This window comes from Sminthopsis crassicaudata, chromosome 2 (assembly GCF_048593235.1).
Source record: "Sminthopsis crassicaudata isolate SCR6 chromosome 2, ASM4859323v1, whole genome shotgun sequence".
In the NCBI taxonomy this organism is placed as follows: domain Eukaryota; kingdom Metazoa; phylum Chordata; class Mammalia; order Dasyuromorphia; family Dasyuridae; genus Sminthopsis; species Sminthopsis crassicaudata.
The window spans coordinates 676365944-676386698 of NC_133618.1; the positions used below are offsets into that span (position 1 = coordinate 676365944).

The 20755-nt window shown below is 48.6% G+C and overlaps 1 protein-coding gene across 2 annotated transcripts in view; it reads left to right on the forward strand.

The window, feature by feature from the left end:
* The window catches only part of DOCK1 (dedicator of cytokinesis 1), a 465334-nt gene extending 448785 nt beyond the window's left edge, over positions 1 to 16549 (forward strand). For both annotated transcript variants that reach the window (XM_074297159.1, XM_074297160.1), the window contains exons 49-52: positions 4710 to 4908; positions 8682 to 8832; positions 10352 to 10503; positions 15321 to 16549. In XM_074297159.1, coding sequence (XP_074153260.1) covers positions 4710 to 4908; positions 8682 to 8832; positions 10352 to 10503; positions 15321 to 15416 — 598 coding nt within the window. In that variant the 3' untranslated portion in view covers positions 15417 to 16549. The remainder of the gene's footprint in view (positions 1 to 4709; positions 4909 to 8681; positions 8833 to 10351; positions 10504 to 15320) is intronic.
* Positions 16550 to 20755: the final 4206 nt, after the last annotated feature.

Sequence of the window (20755 nt, forward strand, 5' to 3'; positions counted from 1 at the left end):
AGACCCGGCATTCTGCGCCGCCTCCAGGGCCCAGAAGGCTCTAAATCCTTCTCCTTCCAAAGCCCGGGCCTGGGGCCGAAGGGGCCGCCACTCCCGGGGTCCCCAACGACAGCCGCAGCGCTCAGCTCCTTTCTTTTTGCTCAGGGTGCTCGAAAACGGCTGCCCTTCCCCGCTTTCCCCCCAAAGATGAGCCGTGTGGGTTTTCAGCACGTTAAAACTCCATGCCCTCATCATTACCGGCCACTTTGCTGAAAACCAATTTAATTCCAGCTTCCCCTGGACAAGCCAGGCGAGCGCTACATTGTTATTGGGTGGAAGAACCTAGAAACGGGATTCGGTGATCGAGAGAAACCCCTGGGTGCTGATGTCTTGGCGGGAGACATTTGGAGAACGGGTTCAACCCAAAAAGCGCATTTACAGCCCCCTCAGCCCTTCTCCCAGGGACCCTTTCATGTAGCCTTTATTAGAAGCCGGGCTCGATTCATGGGCTGCCTTTTGTTCCCTCTGGGAGTCGTCCCTCTGGCAACCCTGGCTGCTGCCTCCCCGTGGGGCCCACAGTGCCAGAGGGCAAAGGAAAACAAAAGGGCATCCTGCCTGTCACCTCCCTGTGGGGCCCACAACACCAGGGGTCAGGACCATGAAAGGGCATCCCATCCAGGCGCTCGTGAGGAGGTCAGACCCCGGCCCTGCTCTCGTGGCACTCCCGCCAAGCCGGTCGACATTGCACAAGGCCGACTGCCTCCATGACCCTGACTTGTCCCCAGAATCAGTTCTTAGCCTGATTCATTAAAATTGAGCTTTTTAATCTAAAAGTTTTTGAGGAAAACAAACCCAGAAAGAGCTGCCTCCTGGGGAACAAGATATAAGAATAAGTCTCAGGTCGACAGGCAGGGAGGTCTCCACTGGTCATCCCTGAGAGCCCAGGGCCTGAACTCGGGCCGGCCCTCAAGGTGCTTCCCTCTCCTGGGGAACCTGGACTGCAGTCCCTGCCCTTTCCTCCACACCTAGTGGGGCCCAGGGAGAGTCAGCGCCTGAGGGGGCGCAGGGAGGCCTTGGAAGGGAGAAGGCCGTTTGGAGCCTCAGCAAGGCTCACGTCTGACTCTGGAGCTAGAGGCCACATCTGGGAGTTCCCACAGGCCAGAGCGGACATGGACCTGAGGGAGTCTGTCCAACAGGAGGAGGTTCAGAGAGCTTCAGAGACTTGGGGCAGGAAGGGAGGCCACATGGCCCCCTTCCCTCATTTGCAAATAAAGCAGTCACATGACTAGCTCATCCAAGAGACGGAAGGGCGATCAGGCGTCAGGCCCTCCAGGTCCTAGTCCGCCCAACATTCTCCTCCCCAGAGTCCAGCGTCCGGCCTTCTTCACCCTTCCACAGCCTTCAGCTGCGGGTGACCATGGAATGGCCACTGGATTTGCAGTCCGGACCACGTGACTGCAGCCTCAGTGTCCCCTTCTGTAAAATGGAGGCCTTGGGCTGGGTGCCCTTCTGCCATCCTGTGCTTTTCTCCTTTCTCTCGAGCCTCGTCATGACTGAGACGTCACACTTGAGCAGAGCCGGGTGTGGGATGGGCAAGCCGAGATGTCCCTGCGAAAGGAAGAGAAAACATAGAATAGAATAGAGTTGTCTCTTCCCCCCACGTGGGCAGAGGGGGGAGGGGGCCAGATAGGGCTCTTCATGCCTGGCCCTGCCAGCTGCGTGCCGCCAGCCAGCACACGTCGCTCTGTGCACCTCAGTTTCCTGACCTGTAAAATTGGGATCTAAATTCTTGCCCTCCTTGTCTCACAGGAAGTTGGTGAGCAAAGAAAAATTTCAAAGAGAACAGAAGTAGAAACTAATTTTTTTTTAAATTCATTTTTCCAAATTATCCCCTCCCTCCCTCCACTCCCTCCCCCCGATGGCAGGCAATCCCATACATTTTACATGTGTTACAGTATAACCGAGATACAATACATGTGTGTAAATCCCATTTTCTTGTTGCACATTAATTATTAGATTCCGAAGGTATAAGTAACCTGGGTAGATAGACAGTAGTGCTAACAGCCAACATTCACTTTCCCAGTGTTCCTTCTCTGGGTGTAGTTATTTCTGTCCATCATTGATCAACTGGAAGTGAGTTGGCTCTTCTTTATGTTGAAGATTTCCAAGAAGTAGAAACTATTATTATCTAATTAAACGTGATGTCCCAAAAGGCCAAAGTGGTGCAACTGGGTAATTGTTAGCTACACAGACCGCAGAGGGGAGGGTCACAAATTAAAGAAAAACTTTTATTTTGAAATTGGGTGAATTTTTCTTTCATCTAATAAACAACCTGTGAAGTTACATTTGTATGTTTAAAAAGAAAATGCCTTTACTTTAGATGAAAGGAGCTCAAAAGTTCAAAAGAAATTAAATTCTTTTTTAGTCAGCGCCTTTTAGCCGTGCTGTGTCTTAGCAACCATTCGAGGAGTGTTTAGTGCCCCCAACTCAGTGCCCAACTTGAAGCAAAGCAGGATTCGGGAGAACCAGATGAACGGCCTCTCACCACCGGGTCCGTCTCCAGCAGATTTTTCAATGTCATCTGTAGATGCATGTCTTGCTTTCTCCCATGATTCAGGCCAGCTCAAGTGCTCCCTGTATTTGGGGGTGGCTAGTTGGCTGACTGCACCCCAAGAGATCACAGACCTCTAGACATAAATATCTACAAAAGTATTTTCTATTCTTTAAAGTCACTAACCTGCTAAGATGCCTCTTTGTGAAATCTCAGTCTTTCAAGAGGGAAGCTGATTTTCTCAACGATGACGAGAGGTATTATGGGTATGAATCTTGCAAAAATCGGGTGTGTAGCTGGACCTACAGTGGGTCAGTACCTACAGCTCTTCCTCCTGAGAAGGACGTCAGGCTGGTGGACCACAGAGAGTGGGACTTGATTTTTTAAAATAAACTTTTCCTGGCATTTGTTTTTATATTACTTACTTTTCCCCAGTGGTTTCCCTCTCCACTCCCCCTATTTTCTACCCCAGTCCCTCTCCTACAACAACAACCGGGGGAAAAAAAAAAAAAGACCAAAAAGTTCATTGAAATCAATCAATCAACTCAGAAAAAAAAATCTGGCATTGTAGACATTATTTCACATCTCCCATCCTCTTCCTCTACAAAAAAAAAAAAAAGTTTCCCCCCTATTCTTTGAGTCCTTAAGTTTTTTTTCAATGCATTAAATGTTGCTTTTTTTTTTTTTTTTTTTTTTTTTTGAGTTCTAACTTCCATGTATTAAAACAGTTAGAGGGAGCAGGTTACATTTGTAGATCGACCTTAAATGCCAAATTTATCATTACAGCGAGAGATGGGGAGTCACAGTTAATATGCAGGTTTTTTCATTTATTCATTTTATTTCTCTCCATACATGAACTCAAGCTAATATTTCAGGAAAGCAGGCAACAATCAGGCTTAGCGGGGATATGAAGACAAGCAAAAAGAAAAATAAATAGTGCCTAACATCAATGAGCTTATAGTCTAATAGACAAAACACATAAAGGATCTGAAATAGTGTCTGGAGGCAAGGGGTAATTCTGTTCTCTATTTGAGAAATGTAGCCTTTGTCAGAAAACTTGATATAAATTGTTTTTCCAATTTCCTGCTTTCCTTCTAAGCTTGGCTGCATTGGTTTTGTTTGTGCAAAAACATTTTAATTGTATAAAATCAAAATTATCCATTTTCTATCCCATAAGGCTCTTTATCTCTTGTTTGGTTATAAATTCTTCCCTTATTCATTAAATCTGACTGATAAACTATCCTATGCTTTTCTCGTTTGCTTGGTATAAATCATGTACCCACTTTAACTTTATATATGTATATAGTATAAGATACAGGTCTCTTCCTAGTTTCTGCTAAACCACTTGCCAGTTTTCTCAGCAATCTTTGTCAAATAGTGATTTCTTGTCCCCAGTCCTGGATCTTGGGGTTTGCCCAATGCTAGATTACCATAGTCATTTAGTGCAGTGTGTTGTTTGCTCTTTGATTCCACAGTGGTGACCCTAAGAGCAGACACTTCCTGTGGCGAGCTGAGGTGGACGGTGCCTTACTTACGTTATCTCCCTTGTGCCTCCTCACCAGCTTGTGAGACGGGCACTACAGGAACTGGACTCACAGATTTCAAGCAGGAGGGAACCTTGGAGATCATCGGTCTAACCCCTCGTTTTATAGATCAGGAAACTGAGCGCTTCGTCCACAATCCCAATCAGTCAGGGAGGATTAATCGCCTCCTCCGGGCCGGAACCTTGCCAGGTGCTAGAAATGGAATCCTTCCTCCTCAGAAGGAGCTTAGATTCCACTGGGGAAGCCCACAAATCTGTATATATATTTGTGTAAAGTTAATTTCTACAAAGCAATTAAGCAGAGGACAGCACCAGAACTTGGAGGGACGAGGAAAGACACAGAGGTGTGTTCCAGGCAGAATTTGAAACCAGATCTGCTGACCCCATCCTCCAGCCTGTGTTGCTGTAACTGTACCGCGAGATTTGCTGTTTTCAACCTGTCATCTCTGGGATGCCAAATGATATTTCTTCTCATCAAAATCATCCCATCCTAGAAGTCATTTCTCTCTCGGCTATAACCATTAAGTCTTTAAACTGAATTTCTAGTGATTTTTGCATTTGGAAAAAAAAAAATCTGTCATCATTTGCTGTGTCGTAAATCTTTTAATTGATCGGAGTCAAACTTATTCCCTTTAGGTTTGTTCTGGAGCCCCTCCTGCCAAAGAAGATGCATTCGAGGTCCCAGGATAAATTGGATAAGGATGACCTTGATAAGGAGAAGAAGGACAAGAAGAAGGAAAAAAGGAATAGCAAGCATCAAGAGATATTTGATAAAGAATTTAAACCCACCGATCTTTCTCTGCAGCCTTCGGAGGCAGTGATCCTCTCGGAAACGGTAATTTAAAGGGGGAAATGTTGTCTCTTTGTGTTGGCTGGCTGCTGTTTGGTGTCTGCTTTAAACCCGTTGGGGATTGAAAGAGGCACTTGGGTAAAGGAAGGTGAGAGTCTCACAGGGGGCCTTTGGTCTGGGTTCCTAACCTGGCCCCAGCAGGATGGGGTGGCTCAGAGTCCCTAGAATGTAGCCAAGTGTTTGATGAAAGCCCCGTGAGCCCGCAGGTAAAGCGATGGTGAGGGAGCCGCGGGTCTGCCCTCGAGGTTCTCATTCTGAGCGCCGGTTCCCAGTCACAGAGCTTGACTGTTCTCTTGCTGCATCCTCGCGCTGGACAAAGGCCTGTGTATCAGAGCTGTGGGTAGCCCCATGCCGAGAAGGTGACACCTTGTGTAACAGAGTCAGGAGCCAGAAAGAGCTTGACAGGTTAGAACAGCACTCTTCTAAGGCAAAATGGGATAAGGCTGGCTGTCAGATGTAAAGTTTGGTGTTGGAGTTACGCAAAGTCAACTTCACAAGGACAGCTCGAGAGTGCAGCTGCTAGCAGATCCTGAAAGGGATCTGGGGGTGCTGGTGGACCCCGTGTTCGCTGGGAGCCAGTAGTGCGACATGGAAGCTAAGGAAGCAGCTGCGCTCTGTCGTTTCTGGCTCGTGGGAGGGTCTGCACTGCACAGACCCCGTCAGGAGCGAGGGTTCAGAAGCCGGAAAAGAGCCGGAGGAGACAGCCTGGGCTACAAGATAGAACGTCAGCCTCCCCATGACACATAAGGGGCGTTGTGACGCGCCCAAGTCGCCCAATAATCGGTGGCATCGGTGTGGAAGTCTCCTTTCTGGGAGTTCCCAATGTCAAGGAAATCGAGGGGATGGACCCAAAGTGCAGAAGACACTGTGTAGGGACAACACAAGGGCTGGAGGTGCTTATGGCTCCCTGCTATATGGGAAAGACGGCCCTTGGGAAGAGGTTTCTATTGTTGAACCCCAAAATAAACCCTGCCCAGAGCAGAGTGGGCTTCCTCAGTGATGAGCTTCCCGTCCTCAAAGGTATTCGAGCAGAGCCTGGACAACCACCTGGCTGGCATGCCATGGGTGGTCTGAACGAGGCGGTCAGTAGGTGTGGAACCAGTCTTATCCAGGAACTCCCTTCTCCCCCCTGAACCTAAAGCAGTGAGAGAGACGAGGGAGAATCCATTAGATTGTAAGCTCTTCGAGGGCAGGGGCCTGTCTCTGCCTCTTTTGGTCTCCCCAGCACTGAGCACTGGCACATAGTAGGTGCTCCATAAATACTTAGTAATCGATTCCTGATTGATGAGGAGCACCGGCTCCTGACGGCCTCTAGGGTTTGCCTTTGAAGGCATCATTTTTTTGAAGAGCTCTCGGTCCTTGGTCAGTTTCTGCTTGAATAAGCCAGAATTCTACAAAAATCTCCTCAGAGAGATCCTTGATTACATTTAGCACCAGGGGACACTGGATTTCTGTAGCAGAAAGTTCAGGCTTTCTGCGGGCAGTGCCCAGGATGCCACCTCGCAGCCCTGTGCATTTACCCAGTGCCAGCCACAGTCGGGATGGAAGGAGCTCTCCTCGGGTGCCCTCTGGCAGAAGCTCTCTGTGCCCCCTGTGATTTTCCCCAGCAGCCGCCCCCTCCAGACCCTGCTAAGGGCACAGTCTGCCTTAGTGGTGCCTCAAGAACTGCCCTCTCTGCCCGATCTCTTGCCCTTGTCTGCCAGCTTGGGGCGGTGGAAGGAGGGCTGAATATAGCATCCCCATTCTGCCTTCAGAGAAGTTACTTCACTCTTGCCACCATTTCCTTCTCTGCCCATCTCTGCCCCTTGCTCCCTGCGTGACCGTGGGACCCCGGACCTCAGTTTCCCCTTTATGAAATCCAGATCCGCGGTCCTGGCTGAGCACCGGCTTCCTGTGGCTCCGTGTCCTTTATTCTGACTTGAATCAGCCCCACGCAAAGTGAGCAGAACGTCCGGAGGAGCGGACCAAGAGTCAGCCTGTAGCTTGCGCAGCTGGCCTGCGGCTCGGCTCTCCTTTCTCTGCCATTTGCTGCCTTGGGCACCCCTGCTCTCCACCCAGTCCTTGCGGCCATCACTGCCCATCCCGCCCGGGGCAAACAGAGTACAAGAAAGGAGCCCTGGAGCCACAGGCCGGGCCCAAGCCAGTCAGATTTCTCGAGCTTTGTTCTGTTAGACGTGAAAAACTCTGGTAACTTTCCTGATATTCAGCAAAATGAAAACTCCCAGCTGGCCTGTTCCTTCCCCTCCTGTGACTGAGCAGAAAAACTGGTTTTAAATCTCCCGTCTCCCCGAGAGCCCGGCACGGTGTTCTGTACACAGCAGGCGCTCCATCAGTGTGAACTTAAGTGGAGCCTGCAGCACACGGCACTGCGATCGGCTTCGGAGGAGACCAGGGTTTCGGGGCCGGGCTTGTTCCCAAGCAAGGTCTCTTTCTAGCCAGAAGCCGGAATCCCAGAGCCGGGTCAGGCTCCCGAGGATTCCGGGAACCCCTTCCCCTCTGGGAAAGCTAAAGAAGGATGGAAAAGGGGATCCTATCACATACACGGAGAAAGGATCTGGTCAGAACTCCCAGCCCGGGCCGGGGGAGCAGATCGGTTATCTGTGACCGGGCCCAAATCCCGGGCTGCTGTCCGAGTCCTGGGGTCGCAGAACCACTAACTGTCCGAGGTGGGATTGGGTCCCGGGCTCTCTGCCTGCCTCTGACCCCGCTCAGCGCCTCGGGAGCCTAAGGTCCCCTAGGATTGGAGATGTCCAGGCAGGGCTGGGGTCTTCCTCACTGGATGGAATTGTCCGGAGAGAGTGTGAGCCCTCTTGGCCACATCCAGTCTTCCCACCTGGCCTGCCTGGCCGTATGAAAGAGGCTAAGATCCCTCCTCCTCCCGGACCCAGCCCGGAGCCCCGGGCCCGCCAGGCTCTGCAAGGGCAGAATAATTCCAGGAAAAAAAGACCCCAGAGCAAATCCAGCAACACCCCCCCCCCCAGCAGCCCCTGAAGGCAGGGATGAGAGCGAAGGATGAGTCAGAGGGCAGACTGGGAAGAGTGTGTGTAGACCGTCTCCACTGCACGCCCCCAGAAAATGGACCCATCCAGTATCTGATAAAGCAGGACCGCGCCGGCCCGAATGGGAGGTTACGTTGTCTCCCTCGTCAGGGCTGTTTTTAGGAATTTTTGTAACTGCTTCAATTCCTTTGTATTTTTTAATTGCTAGAGCTCCCCCAGGCCTCTCAGTGGGAGCCCAAGATGTAAGAAAAGCAGAAATAAAGCAGCTGGTTTCATAAACTCGGGGAAAGGCTGGGGTGGGGAAGGGGTCACGGAGATCCAGAGATGGAGGGAAAGCCAGTAAAGGGAAGATGCTGTCCCGTTCCTGAAGGGGACGGAGGGCATGGCTGGGTGGCTCAGGAGTTAGCACGCACAAGGGCGGGATGGCCACGAAGTCCCATGGGGACAGACCGAGCAGACTCCCGGTCCCACTCCCGACCCTTAGAAAGCGGCCCTCCTGGGTGGGGTGCCTGGTCCATTCACAGGGCAGCGCCCCGAGTCAAGCTCCAGCTCTGGTGTGATTTAGGCAAATGCCGGCTCTCCTGCCCGTGGCTTCTCCAGGATGGCCAGGCTGGACCAGCCGGCCCTGAGGGGCCGAAATCCCCGGTCCTGTGGCCCGGACCCTGTGCCAGTCACCTACGAGATGGAGGCCCGGCCTCCCCTCGCACACCAAGGCAAGTCCAGGACTGTGAGTCTCTTTGCTCTCTTGTTTTCCCGCAGATCAGTCCCCTGAGGCCTCAGAGACCAAAGAGCCAAGTGATCCTTGTGGGGAATGAGCGGCGCTTCTCCGTGTCCCCATCGCCCCCGTCCTGCCAGCAGACGCCGCCTCCCATCACCCCCAGGTCCAAGCTGACTTTCAGCCTGCAGTCGAGTAAGTGGGGGCTCTTGTGGGGGGCCGGGGGCCTGCACCCAGTGCTGAACTTTTCCCAGTGCATTTTGGGACTGCTTCCTTCGGCAGAAAGAACGAGGCAGCCACGCGCTAGCTCATCGGGCCTTCCCTTTTTTCTGGGACAAGCAGTCGATGTCCCTCCCCCCACTTACTGCTGCAGGATGGTGTGCAAAGGGTTAATTCAAAACCTCGAGTGGTTCAGCCTCCCACACGGAGCTCTCCTTAATGCCTGAGAAAACCTTTCTTTTTAAAAAAAACTAGGATTTACTTTTTAAATTTTTATTTTATTTTATTTTCCAAATTCACACAAAGCCAGCTTCCAACATTCACCCTTGCAAAATCGTGTGTTCCCCATTTTCTCTGTGCCCCCTCCCCTAGACAGCAAGTATGGGTTAAACATAACTCGTGAGCATGCGCCCAGGCTTCCCTGCTCCTCACGATGATGGGGGGGCTGTCAGCATCCCTGAAGGATCCATCCCGGGGCCCGTGGGAGAAAAGAGAGAAAGGCAGATCCAGGCTGGAAGGTCCATCCCTCCTTCTTAGGGGTCCAGATGGTCTCATTTCAGCAGCCACCTCACAGTCCGCAGCTCCAGGTCACGGCCGAGGTCATTCACACCTGACTCCTTCCCCTTTGGGGGGGCAGTGACTGCAGACGTGCCGGCCCTCTTCGGTTGGACATTTTTGGTTCCGGACATAATCATACAGTGTCGCCACAGTTCCCCGGGGAGGCTCCGGTGCATGTCTCTGTGGCTGCCCCCACGTTCCTGCCCCTCCCAGGCCCCGGCCCCTCTCTGGCCACCACTGCAAGTCTCCAGGATCTGGACGGAGGGTGAGGAGAGCCCGACACGGGCCCGGCCTGGCAGTCTCTGCCCGCGCCGGAGCCTCCTGCCCTGGGCCTGGCACCTTCTGCCTCTTTGCCTGGAGTCACTCGGTGGCAGGACTTGAACCACGTTTCCCAATTCCTGAGGGCGGCTCTGCCCGCTGGGTGTCTCTGTCCCTGGACCATCATGGGGCTTAATAAATGCTTGTTTTCTTCAAGTTTTTAATTCTTCCCATTAAATGCAACTCAACCGTGTCTGAAAACAATCCCCGGAGTCCCAAGGGCAGCAAAGTATCGGGCCGGGGACGGCGGCTCTCCGAGGCGCCCGGGCGGGGCTGCAGGCCCAAACTCCACCCTCAAGTCCGCCGGCGGCGCTTTTCCTCCTGGCCGGGCCTCCCGGACCCGGGAAGCCCCAGAACTGTCAGGGGCAGGGCCGCGGTCTCCCACTGGCCGGCGTCCATCCCGGCCCCTTCCATCCCCCTCCGTGTAATGGAGCGCTGGGCCATAAGGCGGCCGATCACTTGGTATTTCCCCTAAAACCCTCCCAGCAACTTCCCGCTCTTCCTCCGGAGCTTTGGGCCCTCAGGGCGGCTGATCCAGTATTTTCCCCCCAAATAAACCCCCCGCAGCCGGCCGGCCTCCCTCAGAGCAGCGATCGCACTTATGGTCCTCCTTTTCCAGGCTTGGAGCTGAATGGGATGCCCGGCGTAGACATGGCGGACGTCCCCCCGCCTCTCCCTTTGAAAGGCAGCACGGCGGATTACGGGAACCTCCTGGAGAATCCCGAGCTGATGAGCCTGACCACCCCTCCCCCGCCGCCCCCCCACCACCGGGTAAGTTGCCTTCGGCAATGAGAGTCTAAGGAAACTTCTCCCTTTCTGGAAAACCACCTTCCCCTCCCCCCCAACAAGGCACCCATGCCCTGCTGTGTGTCCATCTCCACAGGGACCTTCCCTCAAGAGAACCTGCCTTTCAGTCCTCCCAGTCTCTGTGGGTGGAAGCTCGTCAGAGGCATTGAGGCTCGTATACAAAGATGTGTGTGTGTGTGTGTGTGTGTACACACACACACACTCTCACACTCACACACATTCTCACACACGCACACACACACTCACAGACACACTCACACTCACACACACTCTCACATACACACACACTCACAGACACACTCACACACTCATATACACACATACACACACACTCTCACACACACTCAGTCTCACACACTCACACACAGATATACACATGGACATATTTATATATGCACACATATATTTATATACATGCATGCGCATTTATATTTATATATACATACACATACACACATCTATACCATATACGTATATTTTAAACACAGATATATACAAGCACATATATATTTATACATATACACATATTTTATACATATACACACATGCATATATTTATATATGTTTTATATATACATGCACACATGCATATATAAATACATATATATATACACACGTGCACATATATTTATATATACATGCACGCATATTTTTATATACATACGCACACACATATATATATGTGTGTGTATATATATATATATATATATATGTATAAAACTTATATAAAACAGGTTTTTTTAAATTATAACTGACACAGCTTTTTAGTCCCTCATGACAGTCACTTTTTTATAATATTTGATAACTCTCTCAATGCCAGAGATTCTGGGACATACTTCCTTGCCCTCTCACCTTGATGGAAAGGGACTGGACGATTTCACTCAGCTTCCCTGACTTCTGTTTCGTGGCTATAATTTTGAGAACAGCCTGTCACTGACAGAAGGAAAACAAGGATGTACTTTTTTGGACGAAAAGTTTGTATTTATCATTTTGTTTTCTAACTTTACCCATAATCCTCTCTCAAGACATTTTCGTTATTTGTTCAAACCCAAAGCCTTCCAGGGGTTGCATTAAGTCTCGTTATTACTCACTTGGTTTGGACGTGGTACTAACGGCTGCCCAGAAGGTGGCATCATCGTTTTCCTAAGTAATGGAGAAGGCAGTAGTGACCTCAGACCTGCGCGATGGCTAGAGCCGAGGGCCCCGGCCTGAGAATGACGTCCAGAAAGTTTGGGGACTGATTTCTCAGCACCGAGGATGTCCCACTGTGTCACTCATAAAGCCAGCCCCCAGTTGGTTCTCGGGGTGAATAACTTGCTAAATTTAGACCACCCGATAATGGAATTGTAAATCCAATTATATTAATTACCCAGCTCTCTTTGTTGTTTCATTCCTGCCTAATTTACTTGCAGAATGTGAGCGCTTCCAGGTAATGGACTTGTTGTTGAGGTCTAATTTATGAAGTCAGAACCAATGGCAGCTCCAGCCTCCTGGTTCCACCGCCAGCCCCTCAGAGCCGTTGGGCGTTCGTTGATCATTGGATCGTGGTGGGGGGGAACCGGGGGGAACCATCTCCCTGTCGGAGCCGGGCAGACCAGCGTCTAACAAATTCCCAAGTGTGGCCCCATCACCCATCTTCTTCCTGGGCGGCCTATCCCAGGTCCAGGGTCCACGCAGACATTTTCCTTAAAAGTCCTGGCATCCAGAGCTTGAGAAAATGGGGGATTCTGTTCCAATCGAAGCATGGCTTTTGGGGAGAAGTCACTATTTCTCACAGACAGAACATAGTACAGTTAGTATAAGCGGCGAGCTTTGACCCTTCTTGTCTATAACCTAAGAAGGTTCCAAATAAACATCCAAATGCACCTTTGGTAGAACATCAGACATTTTGATTGCGTTCTTTTCTGCTTGTTCTCGGGTTTTTGTTTTTTTTGTTGTTTTTTAATCTATAAATATGATTCTGTCAACTTAACTAGAGGTAATCAATCGAAGATTTTTTTTTAAGTTCCTACTATGCGCCAGGCATAATCCTGGGAATAGAGAGGCAAAAAATCATGGTCCCTGACCTCAGGGAGCTTTTGTTCTGGTGGGGGAGATGACACGTAAGTGTAAATGGCACTTAATCTCAGGGAGAAGACACAAGTAGGGGGAGAGACCTGGAAAGGCTTCTTAAAAAGCTGAAATTTGAGCTGAGTCTTGAAGGAAACCAGGGGGTGGAGGGGAGGGGGCAGAGCCTCCCACACATAGGGGACAGCCGGGGAAAACACCGGAAGCCAAGGAGAGGAGAGCAGGTGGGAGGCCAGTGGGCTGGATAGGAGAGTGTCCAGCAGCAGAATCACCTGGACTGGGAGGTGGGCTGGGGGGCAGGGGGAGAAGAACCAGCAGAGGCTCTGGAGGAAGTAGGGGCTGGCAAAGGATGGCGTCACCTCCTGCTAAAACAGGAGGACGTCAGATCGGCGTTTGGCAGCTGAGTGGTGAGATTGGCAGCGGGATCTCCAGACGCGCTTCAGCTCGGGCTCACCCCTGCTCAGGTGTGAGCGCCCCATTCCAGGTGTCATCAGCCCAGATTCTGGGGGAAACCGCAAAAGCCCCTTTGAACATAGAGCAAAGTCTGAAAGCCGACCTTAAAGGGGAGAAATGCCCGCTCAGAGCCTGAGGGTCAAATGCCCACTCAGAGGCTGAGGGACAAATGCCCTAGTTCTCAGGCACCCAGCCTCCTCACCTATAAAACGAAAGGAGTGGGAGGGCCCAAGGGTGCCCGAGGACCCTAGGTCAGCCGGGCCCTCATGTTGGAAAGAGGGATTGGGGAAAGAACCAAGAAGCAGAAGCAAGAAAGCGTAGCCCAGATGGGGCTCTCGTGGGGGGCCAGAAAACCAGGCTGAGTTTTGTCATTTTTGGCAGAATCGAGAAATTGCAGATAGAAATCCCCAAGAATCCACCGTCCGAGCCAAGCTGGCTTTTTGCCGTTGCTCCCTCCTTCCGTCGCCCATCTCCGCGCCTTTTCCCAGGCTGCCTCCGCGCCTGCCTGGAATGCCCTCCCTTCTCACCCCCGCCTCCTTCCAGACTCAGCTCAAGCAGCACCTTCTACAGAAGGCTTTTAGGGTACCTCCAATTGCCAGTACTGCCCCCATTCCTTTGAATATATCTGTAACTCTATGAAGTACATATTATATAGGTAATGTATATTATGTGTAATGTATAACATAGATTATAGATACTTGGTATCTACTTTATACTTCTTTCTCTCTGTCCTTTAGGACAGGGATCATTGGGCCAGTACTTGACACAGAATAGTTGCCCAATAAATGTAGAATGAAGGAAGAACATCCAAATTCCAAGTTTAAGAGTGGGAGGAGGAAACTCCCACAGCCTGGAGGCCGCCGGCAGCGTCTTTGGGTTCTCCCCACAGCCAGGCTCCCGTTCCCTCCGCAGATGGCCCCAACTTCTTGGAAACACATTATTTCACTTAAAACGGAGTGCAGAGCCGCCCTGGGAACCTTAGTTCTCCTCCCAGACCACGAGGAAGTGTGGGGCTATGTGAGCTTGTTGCAGGCTTCTCCTGGATCTGAGGCCATGATATATGACAAGAAACTTGTTCTCTCTTGAATTCTGCTACAGAGTGATGGCTGTTCAGGTCCTGATGTGTCCAGTAGAGAGAGAGCTCATAGGCCGACATAGGTTCCCCCTAATGCAAACTGTTAGAGGGAGGAAACAAAGCCAGCCATTGCTGTTAAGTATAGGGTGCAGTGTTACCCAGCCGAAGTTCTAGGGGACCTGCTTAAAGATGAGAAGAACTGGCAAATATGATGAACTGGATAGAACCGACTAGACTAATTGGATTCCCATCAATGTTTGAATTTCTTTTTCTTGTGTATTATTTAATCCTACTTTAATGATCTTTTTTACATCATTAATTTAAATCAGATTTAAATTAATTTATCATCAGATAAACTCAACTGGACAGAGGCCAGTGCTGATTCACAAAAACTCAAATTCAGACTGTGTTCTTATAGAAAACCTATGGTGTGTAAGGCCCTGGGAAGGGCCTGGGAAGATTCTTACCCTCAAGAAGCTTACAGTCTGTCCCTGGCCGTCGATCAGTCCTTCTAGCTCACGTAGCCCTCTCAGTGGGCTCGAGAGACCGGGGGGCTTATCTCACATCCACTCATCCCCACATCCTCGTGAGCCCCTTAACTCTATTTTGGCCCATAAAAGACATTCATCGACAGAGAATAATTAGGGGAAGGGGTTTTCTAAGCCAAGGGTAGTTTCAGTCTAGACTCTAAATCTTCATACAACCCCAAAAGTGACCCCAAAAGTCAAAAGTGATGGGACTTGTGTGGTTAACCATTATAGAGACCAAGATTCTATAATCTGTATTATATACTTTATTTTACTGGTTCATTAGTTTCCAGTTCAAGATTTCGGACTCCTTCTTAGAGGCTCATCGTATCTGATGTTTTTTGGTTGTGTCCAATTCTCCGTGACCCCGGAGATAATGGACTAATTTGCCCTTTTTTCTCCAGTTTACTAAATCTAAAATTCAGATCTCTGACTCCAGAGCCTGTGCTCTGTTCACAAGTGACCTAGCTGCCTCCTGGCACATAGAATTAAGTGCTAGTCGACTTTCTTGATTTTAAATTATCCATATACTTGTGGTTTTCTACAAATGGAAAGTAGACTCCCCAGGTTTGAGGGGGCTTTGATTTTAGCTTTCTCTCCTCACATTTGGTGTTGTGTTGACCCGGGCTGAATTGCCTCTCCTCCTTTTCTCCCTCTAGAACCTGCCTCCTCCATTGCCGAGTAAAACTCCGCCACCGCCTCCTCCAAAGACTACTCGCAAGCAAGCGTCCGTGGACTCTGGGATTGTGCAGTGAGCCGGCCTTCCTCCAAAGATCAAGCCCTCACGCTCCCCTCCCCAGTAGGTTCGGAGTCTGCCGTTTACCTCATTTGGGCCTGCCGTGTCTAACGTGTAGTACCGATGTTCTAACGAAAGAGAACCCCTGGCTAACAGCGGAGCAGGCTTTTTAAGTCAAAAACGAGCAAAATGGCACTCGAGGGAAGCTGGCCCAGGCCGGGGCCTGGTCAAGTGGCCGAGGACATTCACGTGGCTGGGGAGCCCTTCCCCTCGTGTCCTCTTTCTTCATACCAAATGATTCTCTTAGCTGCCGTCAGTCAGGAAGGACAGGTGCCCGTCTATGCAGAGCGTCGTAGCTCCCAAAGTGAAGCGCCAGGACCCCAAGCATCCTTAGAGACCATCTACTTGGCTCATAGAGGGCTGGACCGGGCTTAGGGCCCAAATCCCAGTAGAATGAGTGCCAGTTTAAAAAAAAAAAAAAAAAAAAAACATATACTTTTTTTTTTTTTTGCTCCAAGTGAGGTGGTTTCTTATCCACTGACTACATTTTAATGACATGAACATATCAAGCTCCTCCCCTTTCACAGCAGGTCCCCCATTCAGTCTGATGTAATTTAAAATAGGATATTTTTCAGCTACTGAACAGATACTAATTTATATGGGGGGGGGAGGGGAACATCATTAGAACTTACTGGGTCATTTTGGGAAACTCAATATGGACAATAGGAAGATGAAGTTTTTCTTTTTTTAAAAGAACAAGCAGAGTAACGTGCATAGGTGGTTTTGATTAGCAGAAATCTTTTTGTTCCGTGTCTTCGTTCTGTACAGAAATGTGTATATATGACGGGTCTTAGAATGTTTTTAATGTGTAAGGTGCCTGCTTTGTTGTCATAGGTATCTGCAAGTGATTCCCAGTGTGTGTTCGTAATTTTTTAACTGCTAAAAATGTATAAATAACATTTTTTTTTAGAATTTGTAAGTTCGGAACATTTTGAATGATGGTTAAAAAAAAATTCTGGAGACTAACTTTTTATCCCTAATTTTTTTATTCCGCCAACTATATTTTTTTTACTCGCTACAATCATTATGCTTTTGACATAGAGGTCGTAAATGTGTCACTGACTCCCAAGAATAAAACATTATTTAAAAAAAGTCTTCGCATGTGACCTTGTTAATGTCCCCCAAGGCTAGCATCTTCTCCATTTAAATAAGTCCTTGCTGTTTCTCCGCCGCTTTTCCATAGGGTTCAGTCCTGTACACACACAGGCCTCCTCAGAAAAAACAGTGGATCGCCTCACTGTGACCGAGTCTTGTTTTTCTAATATGACACAGGAAGCAAAAATAGAAAATAATGATGAGTGGCCTGGAGCCACTCGGGCGTACTGGCTGATCTCCATCATCTTCCAAGCTCCCATTCTTCCTGCGTGCTCCCTCAAACCTAAGCTTTCCCCCCGCAGAGCTGACTGGGGTCTCGGAGCTGGGGTCCGCCAGTGTGGGAAGACATTCTCACTGTTTCTCCTCACGTGATGGAGCCCCGTGACCAAGGCACAGCAGTACCATCACCCTGGCTGGGGCCGGGAGCCACCTTCAGCCTCCCTCTGTTCTCACTCCCACAAATCAAGGTTCCTCCTCAGTTTGCCTGCTCTGTGATCAACTTCATACATGCCCTTAAATTGCCATCTAGAATAAGGTCTGTTGACTCCTTCTCGGTCTGAAAATGTCTCCCCTGTCCTGAAAAACAAATCCTTTCCCTGGACTTCTTTCTCCATGTCCTCCCTCCTTGTCACTGCCAGACTTCTTGGAAGACAATGCTGGGGGGAATTTACAATGCTGGACGGTCTAAATTCCCCCCTTCCCCTTCTCACCCTTCCCTCCTCAGCCCCTGCAGTCGGGAAAACAAGTCTCCGTGTTCTGCTGAAATGGTTCTTCTTAAGTAAGGTGAGCAAATTAAGGCTTTGCTACCAAGTCTGGCTGTCGTTCCGTCCTCATTCTTATCGACGTTCAACAACATTCAACACTGTCTCCTCTGCCTCTGTACCGTCCCCCTCCTTTTTAAGCTGGACCCCGTTGCTGGAGGGAAGAGGAATCTCTCTTCCCGAGAGCCACCTGATAAATCTTGACCTGGGAGGAAAAGCAGCTTCCTCGTTTCCATTCAACAATAATATTACGGACAGCATTTCAATAGTGTCGCAATAGTTGCCTACACGGTCTCACTTGAACATCACAAAAGCCCACTTCTAATGATTGTTTTCATCACAGTACAGATCTTATTGATCTTCCTTTTTACAGAAAAGGAAACTGAGTCACAGGTAGGGGAATAATTAGAGAGCTTTGTGCCTGAAGACAGGAGCATCTGAATGATACTTCCCAACTGTGTAATCCTGGGCAAGCTGCTTAACGACTCAATCGTGGTTTCCTTATTTATAAAACGAGGCTAATCTGTACAATGGAGTGGTGGTGCCCCAGGGTTGTGGTGGGGATCAAAGCAGATCTTTGTCAATCTCTTCACAAATTTTAAGGCACAATATAACAGTTTTATATATATATATATATGTATATATATATATATATGTATATGTATATATGTATATATATATATATATATATATGTATATATATATAGAGAGAGAGAGATCTGCCTAAAGAACTGCAGACTTTCCTCTTGGTCTTTTAATATTCTGTGGGAGCCCGAGCTAACAGCCATTATCTCTTGCCCTTATGTGTGACCAGCTTATCCCTTTTCCCAGTTCTGTAAGATAATTTTCATTATCTTTCTCATCCAAAGACATCGATAATGCACAATAGTTTCCTGCTGACCACCAGGGGTCACTCCATTTTCCTGTGGGTCATCTACAATTCTGATTTATTGGAGAAGATGGTGTTTCTATGATTCACTGACAAGGGGATCACTGGAAATCTGTCGGTCCGAGGTGTAGCCACAGGACTTGTTGGACGTACCCAGAGCCATGTCTCAAAAAATCAGGGCTGGATTGTGGTCTGGCTCCTACTTCTGCCCATTCCAACAAACGTCCCTAAGACTTTCTGTTGGATTTCTCTTTCTTCAAGGACTTCCACTTGGGTACTGCCTCTTCTATGATGTCCTACCGCCCCTGAAAGTGATCATTCCTTTCTCAAATTTCTCTAGAACACATCGGATCTTGCTTTCGCGTCATTTTACCAGCAGAACACATCCTTCTGTGCATGACCTTCTCCATTCAGTACTTTAGAAACAAATATCAGTTATTCAAGGACAGGAACAGATATGAATTTTTTTTTCCAAATTTGCCTTAGTGCTCAGCATCACTGATACTTAGGTGGTTGTTGCATTGACTTGCCTACGATTGTTTCCTTCCCTGCTTTTCCTCCTAGCCCTTTAATTTATGTGAATACTTTTAATTAACATCTATTTTCAGAGATGTAGTGCTCTAAATTTGTTTCTGTTTTCTTTGAACATTTTCACTTTTTCTACTTTTTTTTTTTATTTGAGTTTAGGGGGATAGTTATAATTGGACTTCAGAGACTTTCTCCTTTGCAAGATAAAATGCAAATTCTCCTTCCTTGCTGTGTAAATCACTGCCCACTTTGGGAAATTTTCTAATTTGAGGTTAATTCTTCCCACCCTGGGCTCCTTCCTTTCCTGTCAAGCTGAATATCCTCTCTTTGATCCTGCTATTTCATTTTCATGTCCAATCAGTCACTAAGATTTCCTTGTTAAGTAGCTCTAAACTTTAGGGTTATATACTGATTGTTCCTGCTCCCAAGGATGCCAAGGGATTTTCCCATAGTTCACTTCTCTCAGTGGTTTTGCTACTAGACTCCCAGTTCTTCAGAATCCTATGCTACAGATGCAAGCACGTTTGATTTTACTTTGAGGACCCGAAAAAGCAAAAATGAAAAAAAAAAAATCAGTATTCCTGGTTAGAATAGAATCTGAATAGAAAGGAACTTCAGAGAACAGCTAGTGCTGGCTTTCCCCAAACAAGAATTATCTCCCCATATTCTTCACAAGTGGTCATCCAGCCTTCCTTACAAGAGTCCAAAGTAGGAAAGCCCAGCAGCTCTGGGGTCAGCACCTTCCAGTGTTGGATAGGGCTGATCATCACCACGTTTTTCATGGATTTGAGCTTAAATGCGTCTCTTTGTAATTTCTGGAGATTCTTCCTAGCTCAGACTTCTGGAGCAAAATGAAACAAATTCGGCCACCCTTCCAAAAGATCATCCACTACCTGAATCCAGGTATTGTGTTAATCCCCCTATTCCAGTTGCCTTGTCTGTAGAGGTTGGGTTAGATGATCTGAGTGCTTTGTGGCTCTGTTTCACAACGTCACTGCTGATGTCAGGACACGATGGATAAACTGACAAACTTGGAGTCAGGAAGATCTGAATTCAAATTCTGCCCCAGACACTTACTTAACTATGTGACCCTGGGCAATGTATTTAAACTCTCTCAATTTTACTCTCCTCATCTATGAAATGGGGATAATCTTAGTATCTTCTTCTTGGGGCTACTGTGAGGATCAAAAGAGATAACATCATAAAACACTTTGTAAACCTTAAAGTGATCTATAAAACTAGATACTGTTCTCAACCTCATTTTGAAGATAAAGAAATTGAGGTTCAGACAAAGGAAGTGACAAGCCCCTGGTTGCCCAATTCAGCTGCCTTAGAATATCTTATAAAAAGTTCTGGGCTAAATATAATGATGTGGATTTGAATTCACTCTCTTCCTCCAGGTCCGATGTGTGACCTTGAGACAGTCTCTGTTGGGCCTTAGTCAGCAAGCCAAATCAATAAGCATTTATTAAGGGCCCTCCAAGTGCCCAGCACTGTGGCAGATGCTGATGTTTGGTCTCAGTTTAAGCCTCAGTCTCCTGCTCTCGGAAGTCCCTTAAAACTTTCCCTCTCACGGAGTCCCAGATCCTGAAGGAACCTCAGTTTCTAGTACAGTAGAACCCAGACAAGAAGCTCAAGCTGATGTCTCAAAGACCTCCGGTCAGAAGACTCTCCCAGCTCTTGAGAAAGACCAAAACAATTGGAGGTAATTAAATAATCAAGAGAGTGAAGAATTCAGATCTAGGCCTTCTAGCTGGGAGCCCAGCAAAGCTTTCTCTGCCTCCCTTAACGTAGCAGTCGTAACAAAACTGCCACATGGGAGAGAATCTCAGTAGCCATCTACCAGGTCCAGTTCCCACCTGAGAAAGCCATCCCCCTCTTCCATTCTTGGCAAGTGGCTAAAGACCTCCGAAGAGAAGGGCCCACCACAGCTAAGGGTAGCTCCTTCTACTTTATGAGAGCTCTCATAGTGAGGAAATCATTCCCCTCCCCCATTCAGCCTAAATCTGCCTCTGCTGCTCTGAA